Source organism: Lemur catta, chromosome 1, assembly GCF_020740605.2.
Source record: "Lemur catta isolate mLemCat1 chromosome 1, mLemCat1.pri, whole genome shotgun sequence".
NCBI classification, from domain to species: domain Eukaryota; kingdom Metazoa; phylum Chordata; class Mammalia; order Primates; family Lemuridae; genus Lemur; species Lemur catta.
The window spans coordinates 90,081,926-90,094,380 of NC_059128.1; the positions used below are offsets into that span (position 1 = coordinate 90,081,926).

The 12,455-nt window shown below is 33.6% G+C and overlaps 1 protein-coding gene across 2 annotated transcripts in view; it reads right to left on the bottom strand.

Annotated features, from left to right (window-relative positions):
* Positions 1–12,455, bottom strand: part of SLTM (SAFB like transcription modulator) — a 42,180-nt gene that overhangs the window by 23,044 nt on the left and 6,681 nt on the right. For both annotated transcript variants that reach the window (XM_045530304.1, XM_045530296.1), the window contains exons 3-5: positions 7,704–7,768; positions 4,880–5,077; positions 3,950–3,997 (exon numbers count right to left, since the gene is read on the bottom strand). In XM_045530304.1, the coding sequence (XP_045386260.1) occupies positions 3,950–3,997; positions 4,880–5,077; positions 7,704–7,768 (311 nt within the window). The remainder of the gene's footprint in view (positions 1–3,949; positions 3,998–4,879; positions 5,078–7,703; positions 7,769–12,455) is intronic.

A 12,455-nucleotide genomic window follows, 5' to 3' on the forward strand; every position in this document is an offset into this window, starting at 1 on the left:
AAAATACTACAAATAACCACTAATTGTACATGTACTACATGCCAGGATTTATGATTAATCCCTACATAAATCTAGAAGGTAGGAATAAAAATGTTCATTTTATAGACAGAAATTGACTAAGAGAACCTGTCCAAACTCACGATATTGTAATTAATTAACAGAAGTAGAATCTGAACCAAATTCTATCTAATATAACAAATTGCGTAGAGGCTAAAGCCTAAAGATTTAAGCTTCAAGTCAAAGCCTGAGGACTAGCTTGAAACAGATACATCCCTATACAAATATACTCCTTATTTATATTTTTAAAAGTAATGGAAGAATAAACCATGAACTTTTCAAAAGTTATCAGTAAATAAGAGGATGGCAGGGAACTGGACAAAGAAGACTTTTTTTGAATCTCTCTTGTTTCATAGCTTTGACTTTGGATTCATGTAAATTTTTAAGTAATTATAAAATCACATTAAATTTTCTAACAAAAAAAATTACAGATTCACAAGAAATTACAGATTAAATTTTAAAAGCAATAGCTAACTATTGTAAATAAATGAAACAATCAACCTAAATATGTATCAGTTGGTGATATAACCGTACAGAGTAAAACTAATCTATAACACAGTAATTTGTTCATCTGTAGAGGGGAACATCCTTATGACATATATAATTGGGAAAAAAGCCTTATTTTCAGTACCCATATTGGTGGTGGTATTGGTATTATCATTCTAAGGCTGTTGTATGTGTACTATCAGGTAAAGGAAATGATTAATTTGGTATTATTTGTAAGAATATTTATTTTATCTTAAAAGTTAAAACCACCACAAAGAAAACAAAAAACTAAAACACATTTTCTAGCACTGTACACTGAAAAGACCTAGAAACAATGAACTCAATAGCAATGAACACACCTACCACCCAGATTGTCTTGAAATACCATTAACCAATAAAAAGAAGAAATAGCTAATTATAGATCTGAAGCAGGAAGTAGAACATCTGTACATACCAGAAGGCAATAAATCAATCAAACTACTAGGATCATGTTGAAAAAACTCAAGAGCCAACTTGAAGAGACTATCACTAGCTCAAGATGGGAAAATTTGAGCATTAGTAAGGATAATAACTGCAGTGGACTGAAATATATTAAATATACTCAAATCCTTAAGTTCAAAAAGAATCTAAGGGAGGAAAAAAGAACAAATTAAAAATCCACTGGCTACTGTTAAAGATGCTAGTGAACCAGTTCATTATTCTGAAGATTGGTAAATAAAAGGTAAGAATCAAACATACATCCCCTGGCTTTCCTTTGTAAATGATACCACTGAGTAACCCAATAGTAAATGACAGTTTTTCTTTCTAGAAACATTCCAGCTAATAAAGGAAGAAGAAATGATAGAATTAGAATATCATCACTTTGCAACCGCTAATGGGGTATGGATCATCACTGATTTGTACCATCACAAAAAGATACAACCAGATATTATGAGCATCCAAATGGAAGAATACAATACTACCTATGAAGTGGCTGTGTGTGTTGTGGTGATGGTAGGGGGTAGCCCTGAACCTGACAGCAAGCCTCTAGATCCTACAACCAACTTACCAATTTACAAAAAGTACGGTAAACAGGAGAACATGTTCAACACTACCACAGGAACACAATCAGCAAAATCTAGTTTTCGGAAGCTCCACAAATCTAGATTTCGGCAAACTATACAAGATGTCTGTTTTTGTAAACATGTTTATTGAAATATGGCCATGCCCATTCGTTTACATATTGTCTGTGGTGCTTCCACACTACAATGGCAGAGTTGAATACTTGTGACATAGACCATGTGGCCCACAAAGAGTAAAATATTTACTATCTGGCCTTTATGAAAAACTTGGCCAACCACTACTACATATGATAAACAAGTCAACTCTTTCAATAAATAAAATAATAAAAAAAGGTGGAGGAGAAAAACCTATGGACTAAAAGAGACCTAAAAACAATCCAATAAATCACAATGTGTAGATCTTACTGGTATTTGGATTCAAACAAGACCTGTCATTAAAAAAAAAAAAAAAAACCAAGACAATCAAACATTCTAATACTAATCTATATTTGATGGTATTAAAATTTTGACTTTCAGAGTGATAATGTAAAAAATTAGAGTTCTCTCTTAGAGATGTATACTGAACTTTTTCAAAGAAAGTATGTCGGATTTGTTTCAAAATAATGCAGAAGGAGGAAAGTGAATGGAGGTATAGAGGAAATAAGACTGGCCATAAAGTGATAACAGCTGAAGCTGGGGGATGGTTACACTCTACATGGTAACCCTTAATGCACACAGTAATAGATCCAGTAAGCATGTTTAGAACCGTTAGATCATGATGGAATCAAGATACATTTATGATTCTCAATGTTCCACTATACATTATTTAGAAAGAGGGAAAAGGTCATTTTACTTAAAGAAAACTTCTCTAAAGAAACAACCTCCCTATCTTTTCATACACTATAGCCCTACGATAAGAAATAAATAACTGTTCTTTCATTATTAGGGTGGAATGGGAGCATGGCCATCTCTAGCCCATAAAAATTTATGACAATTAGAAAAAGGCACCTATTCCTTCAGAAACTTTATCTGTTAAAAAAAAGTTTGTAATAAAGTCTATTATGTAAGTGGAGACCCTTAGACATGATGCCTTAACACAATTCACAACCTGCATAACTACAGAAATGGCCCTTCACGAAGTTGTTTTTTTTTTTTTTTTTTTTTTTTTTGACAAAAAAGCTAGTTCCCAAAGACTATGAAGACCTCAACTCAACCTGTTTTCAAATCAGTAATCTAGAAAAGGTACTACCCCAATCTGAGAGTTGATCTTCCTCATCTATTCTTTACCACTAGGAAATGAATGTACTTGGGGATAGGATGGAGGTCAGGTCTACAGACTTTCACAGTCCTAACATTTCCTTCCTAAATATTCCAAATAATCAGAAACATTTCTCCCAGAAATGCAATTTCTCCTTCATTGCAATAAACAGAGAGTCAATATAAAGCCTCACCAGGATTTCAAAGGAAAGGGAGCTACAGAAAAGAGGGCAGCTAAGCAGTCCATGAATATGAGACTCTCTAAATACTCTTCCAGGATATACCAGAGAGGAAATAACAAATATGATCACTATTTTTTTCCTCAATCTAGTAAACAAGGGAACCACTATCTCTATTTGAAAGTATACCATTTAAAGAGGGCACATGAACAAGGGGTTCATGAGTACAGATATGAGAAAAATAAAGGATAATTTTTAAAACTATATAAATATCTGTTTATAGCACCTGTAAGTTATGCTTTAAAATGTATACTATGTATATCAACAAATTTTATTACACACTGAAAGATAGTCATTTTCCCCATATCAAGTAAATCTTTGTCATTTTTAGACTATGCTCATCCTAGGAGCATTAAATTAACACAATTTTAAATAAAGCTTTGAAAAAGATATTAGCACTTCTGAAAAATTTTTATTTTTTTAAGATTGGGTCTGGCTACATTGCCCAAGGTTGTCTCAAACTTCTATGCTCACGTGATCCTCCTACCTCAGCCTCCCGACTATCTGGGATTACAGGTGTGTACTAATGAGCCTGGCAGGATATTAGCACTTTTAAATGATTTATTTTCTAGTAAAGTGACAGGGAAGAATATCAAGAAGAGTGTTGATTTTTGCAAAAGACTGGTAACTAGACTTAAGTTTTACATAAAGAATGGACTTTTTAAAAAAATACAATGATAGGAACCTCATGATAACTCCCAGTTACTTTTGTGGCAAAAGAAATTTTAGCTGTCAATACATCAAACAAATAACTCAGTATTAAATTGTAAGTACTTCTGTGAATTAACGAATTATGAAGTCAAAATAAGATTCTTTTTCCAAGCCCTTCCACCCACAATATCAAATTCATAGGACTAAATGTAAACTTACTTGGGCTGTTAGAAAGGTATCATCTTCACCTTCTTGAGCTTCAATTTCCTAAGTAAAAGGGTATACAATAGCTTTGCTTTACAAAATATATGGGTTACACGAGAATGCTTTTATGCTTAGACCTGATTATCATTTGCCTCATGTTCTGGGTACTAAATCAATGCTTAATAATTCAGACTATATTTTTTATGCCAACATAAAAAATTAGTCATGTTGCTAGAGAATTAGAAAAATCTTTCTTGAGCCCCTCATTTTTTGGCCAGGTAGAAGGGAAGAGTTTTAAGCATGAATACTAACAGCACTGACTCCTTAACTCATTGATTCTCTTAAAAATTACTATTATACTTCAAAAGCAGGACAAATGACCTATTTCAAAGAAAAGACTTGAAAAATTATCTGCTTTAAAATTAAACTTTCATAAGTAATTTCCTCACCCTTGATATAACCAAAGAAATTGCAAATTAAAGTAACCTTTTTTACCTACTAATGCAGCAAAAGGGGAAAAAAAACCTACCACCAAGTAATGTTGGCAAGGTGAGAGCGCAATTGGTACACTCATTCTTAGTGGGGTAGGAAAAAAAAAATCTTAAAACTTAAATGTCCAAAATTAGAGGTGTGGCTATTAGACACACAGAAAGCAGTCTAATAAATTATGGTATAACACGTGAATTATGAAGTCTTTATATTATGTGAAAACAGAATATAGAGTAAATAGTAACTTAATGGTATAACAACTCTGTAAAAATATATATACATGGAATAAGCTAAAATTTAAAAGGGCACCTTAAGTGATAGGATTCTGGGTGATTTATAAGTAACTTTAAAAGTATATTTTAAAAATAATTAGGACTTCCAGATTGAACTAGAAAAAATACTATGATTTAAAACTTAATTTATCTGTGTCATGTTTTAAAAAAACTGGCTAAAGACCTGACTTTCGATGTCCTCTTTTTCTACATCTTCTATTGCTTCTGCCTCTATTAATTCATGAGCTCTCTTGTTCTCTTCTGCAGAAAGAAACTCCTTGGAATGCACATTTTCTTCTTCGTTTTCACCAAATTCTTCAGAGTCCTTTAGTTCGTCATTTCCATCTTGTTCATGTGCCTCTTGATTCTCCAATTCACAGTCCTTTTAATGGTAAAAAAATTTGGTACAACTAGAGGCAAAGTAGTGTAGGCTATCCACCAAACTTTTTTGGTAATTTACATCTCTAAATGTGTCAAATTTTATCTTATTTTGCTACTATTCCCAAAGCCAAAGCTCAATCATTTTACCTTACATATGAAGTGTCTTTAAAAATAAGAGGTCTAATACCAAGATCATAAAACCAGGAATTTGAGTTCTCAAATCTCTCACACTGAAATGCACACTAACTGAATTGCTACTAGAGATACTCTAAGTTCCAGTTATTTAATATTTACCAGGCCACATTCTAGAAGCTGACCAGAAGATATGGCTTCAAAGAAATGACTTGATTTCTCATGTGCCCTAGGTTGATTTAAATTCAAAGACCCTAGAAGTCTCATGTATTAATAAATGTTCATTTCTAATTAACAAAAAGGAACTCCCAACTGCTACATCAATGTCTGTTCTTGAAAAATATACAAATAACTAATTTAAATGTATTTGTTGTGAAATCTATCACTGTGCCCCAATATCAGTAAGGCAGCAGAACATAGGCTGGAATCGAGTCTGTTTGCCCTTCAAAGTCTATGGATACATGGTACTTCAGTGGAATCAAAAATAGCAATCTGCTTAACTTTCTCTCTTAACTGTAGAGAAAGGGCTGAAAATAATAAACATTCTTTCCTCTTTTCCTATTCTTATAGTAAATCTAGCAGATTTAAGAAAAGGTTTCTGGGTTAAAAGGTGAAAAGGCCAGAGGCATGACTATTAATCATTCGTAGCTGAACTGCAGTGAGGGAACAAAAATTTCTACTGAGGGAGGTGGGCACAGAGAAGGAATATGATTGCTTTGGGATGTGGACTGTTTGGGGAACAGGGTATCTCTGGTTTGACCAGCTTCCTCACTGTGTAAGTGGAGGACAATGGGGACTGAAAATGGAGTAGGTGGTCCTATGACAGCAGAAGAATAGGTGCAAAAAAGATCAAGGGAAGTCACCAAAGGAACTTCACCTATTCTGAACATCAACTCTGACCAATCTCCTCACTTACACACATACAGAAGTACTTTCTATACTATTCAGAAATACAGGCAATAGGTGATATTACCCACCAACCACACCATGGCATAAATTCCAAAATTACCAACTCTGGGAGCCAAGGAAAATATATTCACTTAATTTTTATCAAACACATCACACATGTTGATACTTCCAAAGTAAAATTAAAGAAACTAAAGATATATTTAAATAGGATTTTTAAAAAAGCTCTTTTGCTCTTCTAGATATTACGACCAGGTTTATTTAATAATAACACAAAGGCATCCTTTGCCGCACATATAAAAGACAGTGCTATTAATCTTCTGAATAGAAGGACAATTTCCTTATAATATTTTAAATGATTGTAACATTTTTATGAACTGAAGAGCTGAAAGAAAGTTAGACATTTGAAAATTAAAAGATTTTTTACTAAGTCCAATGTTTTTCCAGCTTATGGATAATTTTTGCTTAATCATACACTTACTAGTAAAGACAACTGAAGAAAATAAGAACAATGGAACAAACCTAACGGACAATATACAACAAGAATAACAGAATACCAAAACTGAAGAGCTCTTAAAAGCTCAAACAAAAGCTGATTACAGGCATGCAATCATCAATTTTAATGGATCCCTGGGCAAATATTTCTTAAAATTATCTGATTTCAGGGTTAACTCCTCAACCACTTTTTTTCTCTCCATGCCTAGCCTTAAAATGCAAGGTGCAAAGTGTGGGCTGGGGATGGGGAGGGTAGGAGAGATGGGTTGGTGGATGGATGTAAACTGACTTCATGGTGGAACACACAGACAACCAAACAATATGGACTAAATACACACATAAAACAGAAGATGTGGGGTTGGTAAATGTATATAATTTAATAGAAACTATGCTCATTAAATAATTCCTGCAAATACAATAATATTGAAGACCTAACAATTCGAGAGATTACTTTTCATTAAAATGGAAACCAATAAAAACACCCGACTACAATTAAAAATAACTTGTTCTATATCTCTAGTATACAGAACAGCAACAGCACCAATTAAAATTACATACTTAATTTTTCTGACAGTTTTGAAGTACACTCCTTTTCAGCCAAAAAGGCCTGGCTTATTTATCTTTCAGGGCAAAACAAATTTCTTAATTTAATCTTACCAAGTAGCAACACAATAGCAATTTTCTCTCTCCATTTTGAAGTCTACATTAATCTAAGTTCTGTATTATATATGAAAGCTAAATTCAATGAACAGATAAAAAATAAATTACCAATATCCTTCATATGTTATCTTGTCCAGGAACTAACATATCAATTGTCTTGATATGTTCCCCAGGCACCTATGTCTTAGATTTCTACTTAGGTGCCTGGACAGAGAGATTATTATTTTTAGCTTTCTGTCTCATTTAACCAAAGAAAAAGCTATTTATTATATTTCTCATTTATGAGTTAATGAGATTGACAATATAACATAAGTCTCTATCTTTATTTAACCTACATACTTCAGTGTCTATTGTTCAAGTAAAATGTATAAAATTCATCATGCAAAATTCTAGGCTCAAAATAAACATCTTAGCCTGAGTAATCAATACTTTACCTTGACAAAATTATCATCTTCCACAGAAGCATCTCCGCTCAACTCATCTGCTTCTTGTTTTTTACCTGCGGAAGAAGAAAAATGGGCTAACAACCAATATTTTATTGCTTTAAGAGCAAAAAACATTCAGAGTTTACCCTGCAGTATCACTCTCCACTCCCAAATCATCTGACAAAGCTAATGCCAACTGCTTATAAACCACCCGGTCATAGCTGTCCCAAACAAAAAAACCTTTATTAACAAATGTCATGCTTTTTCAGTGTAATGCACTGTGTACATAATCCTACATACAAGCCCATCATCTTAACTGACTTGACATATATGTATACATTTTTCTTTACACTGCTTTACACCTTCATCTTTAATTCTTTGAGAAGTTGCAGTACCTTTCAATGATACTCTACTAACTGTATATATAACCAGATACCCGATAGCTAAGTTCAAGACTTGTATCTCCCACAAAGTCCTTTCTAAGTGCTCCTCTTCAACAAGCTTTCTCTGAAATAAAAAAACCCATACTTTATCTCTGCCTTATAATCCATCAGTTGATTATATGTTGCCTTGCACTGTTTCAAGTATATCTTGCCTTCTCATGTAGAGAAGAAATTCCTTAAGTACAGTGACTACTTTTATGCTAATTGTGTATTGCTCCAAAAGCCTAAATATAAAAAGTGCTAGTCACTTAACATAATGACTGATTTAACTGATCTAAGGCAAGTAGAAATTACTTCAGAGTGAAAACTGTTTAATAGCTTCTAGATAAACTACAGACATTCTCTGCTCAACCCTCTTTTTCAAAACTTTGCAAATCGGTGGTTGGAACTTTAAAAATGTTTTCCATGCTCTTTCCTAAGGCCAACTAATGAACCTTTCCTTTTGCCTGCTACAGGCGTGGACAGTGCTACTACTACCTCGCCCCAGCTTCAGTGACCCAGGGTAGAGGGTTTAGATGCTAGGATAAATGTAAAAACAGCTAGGATATCTCCCTTTCCCTAGTCTCCCCACTACCCTCTATCTGTCATCTACTCCCAATTCTAAACCTGTTCCATGAATGAATGATAAAAAGGGAAACCAGATACTAGTCTTTCCAGGTACATGAAAAATAAGATCAAGAGTAAGTATTTTTCTTTTTCCCAAGTAGTACCTGAAGGCTTGTGAGAATCAAATGAGAGATAAAGCACAGAGCTTAGGGTGATGTTAATTTCCTATTTAGAATGTTGGTGTTTGCATTCAGGAAAAACAAATTTTTGGTTTACTATGCCCTTTGTAGATTAAAGCCTTGTATTGTATCTAATTTTACAATTATTGCCATCATTCTCTTTACTACCAAAGTTAATTTGTATATGAGAATTTCACACAACAATAAGAAAGTCTATCTGATTATTTTGCCCTAGAGTCTAAAATTAGAAGTTACTAAAAGGGCAACCACTAAGAAAGCCTATTCATCAGAAAATGTTTATTAATTAAAGAGAAAAAAAGATTTTCCTTTCCTGAAAAAGAAAACCATACTACATGAGAAAGAGCTCATTAAATTCTTCTACCATATTTAAAGTGAGAAAAGTTACTATAAAAAAAAAAAACAACCCTTAAAGATGCTACCTTTTGGGAGAAAGAAACTTTTTAAAACTTTCAAACCCATACACACGCACCACCAAATAAACTACAGAGCAGAGCTTTCGGGGGAACCCCTTTAGGTCAATCACAAATGCTATTTACTCCTTATAATTACAAACGGCTTTACAATCTGCAAAGCACATTTTAAAAAAAAAGTTCAGTTGCATTTTTCAAGTGCCCTGTTGTACATGGGACAGGTTATCACAATTTTACAGATAAGAAAACAAGCCTGAGAGGTTAAAGAGCTTGCCTAAAACTTGAAGATGGTGTTGTCAGCACTGGAAGCCAAGACTTCTCATTTCCAGTCCTAAATTCTTTCCACTACATCTTATTATGACCTACTTAAAAGAGATTACTCTCATAAGGAGTGGTTAATTAACTTAATTTAAAGATATTATCTTTGAAATGGCAGCCCTCAGCATAATGACAAACTACATATACTATGCAAACTCCATGATTAATTTCACTTGCTTTAGTTTACTTACAGGAAAATCAAATTACACTTCAGCAAAACAACACCAGCAGTCACTACTATGAAGTGGCTTCTATCCGGGCACTAGGATAAATTCTTTACACACATTAATGTACCTGTGTTTATTTATTTTATCCTCATGCCTACTCTGAAACAATTATCTCCATTTTACAAAAGAGGAAACTGAGGCTGAAAAATTAATCAGATTCTAAAGGCAGTAAATGGCAATGTTTCAATTTAAACCCAGACCCATTTCCACTCCTTGAGACCATTAGATTTTTGAGGAGCTACAATGTGCTAGTTTAAAATATTGTTTTTTAGCATAAACAGAGGCTCCAAAAGCCACATCTACAAAATTTTAAAATGTGACACAGAGATTAAGTAACTTGCCCCACGACATATAGGCAACAAGAGGTAGAACTGGGTGTACAAAAAAGGCCTAACTTTGCTATTCCATCCTGTTTTTAATAGTCACCACACAAAAGCACTAGAGGTTGAAGGTTATCAGCTTGTAAACTTATAAATTACTAGGACAAGATTTTCAAACAGTGATGAAACTAGAGCAATAAGCTGATAGATGCACAGTGTTTAGGAAAACTTAGAATTTACACTAGCTTTGGACTGCTTTCATAATCTGTAACTTTGGGTTTGTTTTACACATGTTGAATTAGAAACTATATTGTAATTTCTTTTTCTTTTTTAAAGAGATGGGAATCTATGTTGCTCGGGCTGGACTCCGGGGCCCAAGCAATCTTCCCACCTCAGCTTCCTGAGTACCTGCGACTACAGGCAAGTGTCACCATGCCTGGCTTGTAATTTCTTTTTTTTCTAAAAAAAGTATTATCCCTCCCCCATACAAAATAGAACTCATTTTTAAAAGCTAGGATGTTTATCATCCAGCTCAGAACCTAGTACAACACTACACTCAGCAGATACTTGAGCATTATATAATTTCCTGACTGATAATGGAGTGAGTCCCAGGTTGGATGCCATTAATAATAATAGTAAAGGTGTGGATTTCTATTTGGCCCTACTGGGACAAAGGTAAGAGGTGACATGGCAGTTAAACTAGTCTTCTGTGCAACCGCATCCTGTAAGGACTGTATACGCCTAACTTTAATGAGGCACAAACTACAATCTACAGGTCCCTAACTCTTGTGATGTCACAGATTAAGAATAACCAAATCACCCTTAAATTCCGAGAGCAACACTAGCTTCAGCACATTTTTGTGCAATCGGTAACCATTTATATTTCTGTTACATTTAAGCTTGTGCTATCAAAGCTCCTGCAGCAAATTACTCAATCAACTAACAGTTTCACCTCTCTGGGCCTTCAGGGAATCTAGCATGCCACAAAAATGTGAATTCACCAAAACGAAAGTAGCATGACCAGGATGAAGGAAGTAACTGAAAGTTTAATGTAGACTAAAGCTTAACTTTCACGCTTTGAGAAACAAAACTAGAAACTAAATCTGGTAGTAAACATAATCTGAATAACAAAATTAAAAAATGGAAGCAAAATTAATCTATCACACCCTAAACTATTATAGTAGTAACATATGGCTATTTTGAAATTACATAAAATACACTAAAATGTTCTTTGCATGATTTTAGGGTCTGAAGTAAAATGACAAAGTAAAAATGTCTATGCCAAAGGAAGACAATGCTAAGAACACCTCCTGATCTATGCAACATAAATCTGATTTATGCAACATAAATCTGTATGCAACATACAGGTCCACAAATTCTCATGGAAACACTTGGAGCCAGGTATGTTTTAGAATTCAGAATTTTCAGATTTTAGAAGAGTAAAATGGTGCACATACCATTTATCAAGTTTACCCTACCTGCAGCTTCTGAACAGTATCTCACAGTCATAGAAATATTTGTGCAATGAAATATATGCATATTTGCATCAAATAGGATAAATCAAGACTACAAATAGCCTCACTTTTGCCACCAAACTTAAGAAAAAAACTTTCAGTTTCCAGGACTTTTTGTATTTCAGAATTATGAATAAAGGATTTGGGATCATAAATTGGTTTACTCCTTCAAAGGCAAACTGGTCCCTATTAAGGACTTGCAATTTTTTTCCAGGTTCAGAAATACCTCCAAAACAAAAACGAGGACCCCCCCCTCCCCAAAAAAGCGCAATTAATAAGTAGATCTTAAAGTAATTTTGTCAAAATATTTTGTGGCTGAGTAACTTTCCCCCTTAAACATTCACAGAAGCTACTACGGAATGTAAAAAAATGCTTAGTCATAAAATTTCTGTTGGAAAAGAGGGGACGATTGAGTGGATAAGCCAAATTGAACCTTAATGTTTCCAGCAACAATTTCTCCCCAACTGCATGCAGTACCTTAAAATAACCATAAATTACGCCTTGCATTAATTGTTTGCATGTGTTTTAGTATCTCTTCTATTAAACCGATATTTTACTAATGAAATAATTTTTCTAAAAGGCCTTATACATTTTCTTAAACATAGTAGTGGTCCATTTTTTAAAAAATCTACTACAAAGAATTCACACTCATTATAACAACTCTGAAAAATACCAAAAGTATTTTTTAAGCCTTTAAATTTATCACCTAAAGATAACCAGAATAAACATTTCTGGTGTGCTCATGCACACACATATACATAACTTTAAAAGGTAGCAAAAATT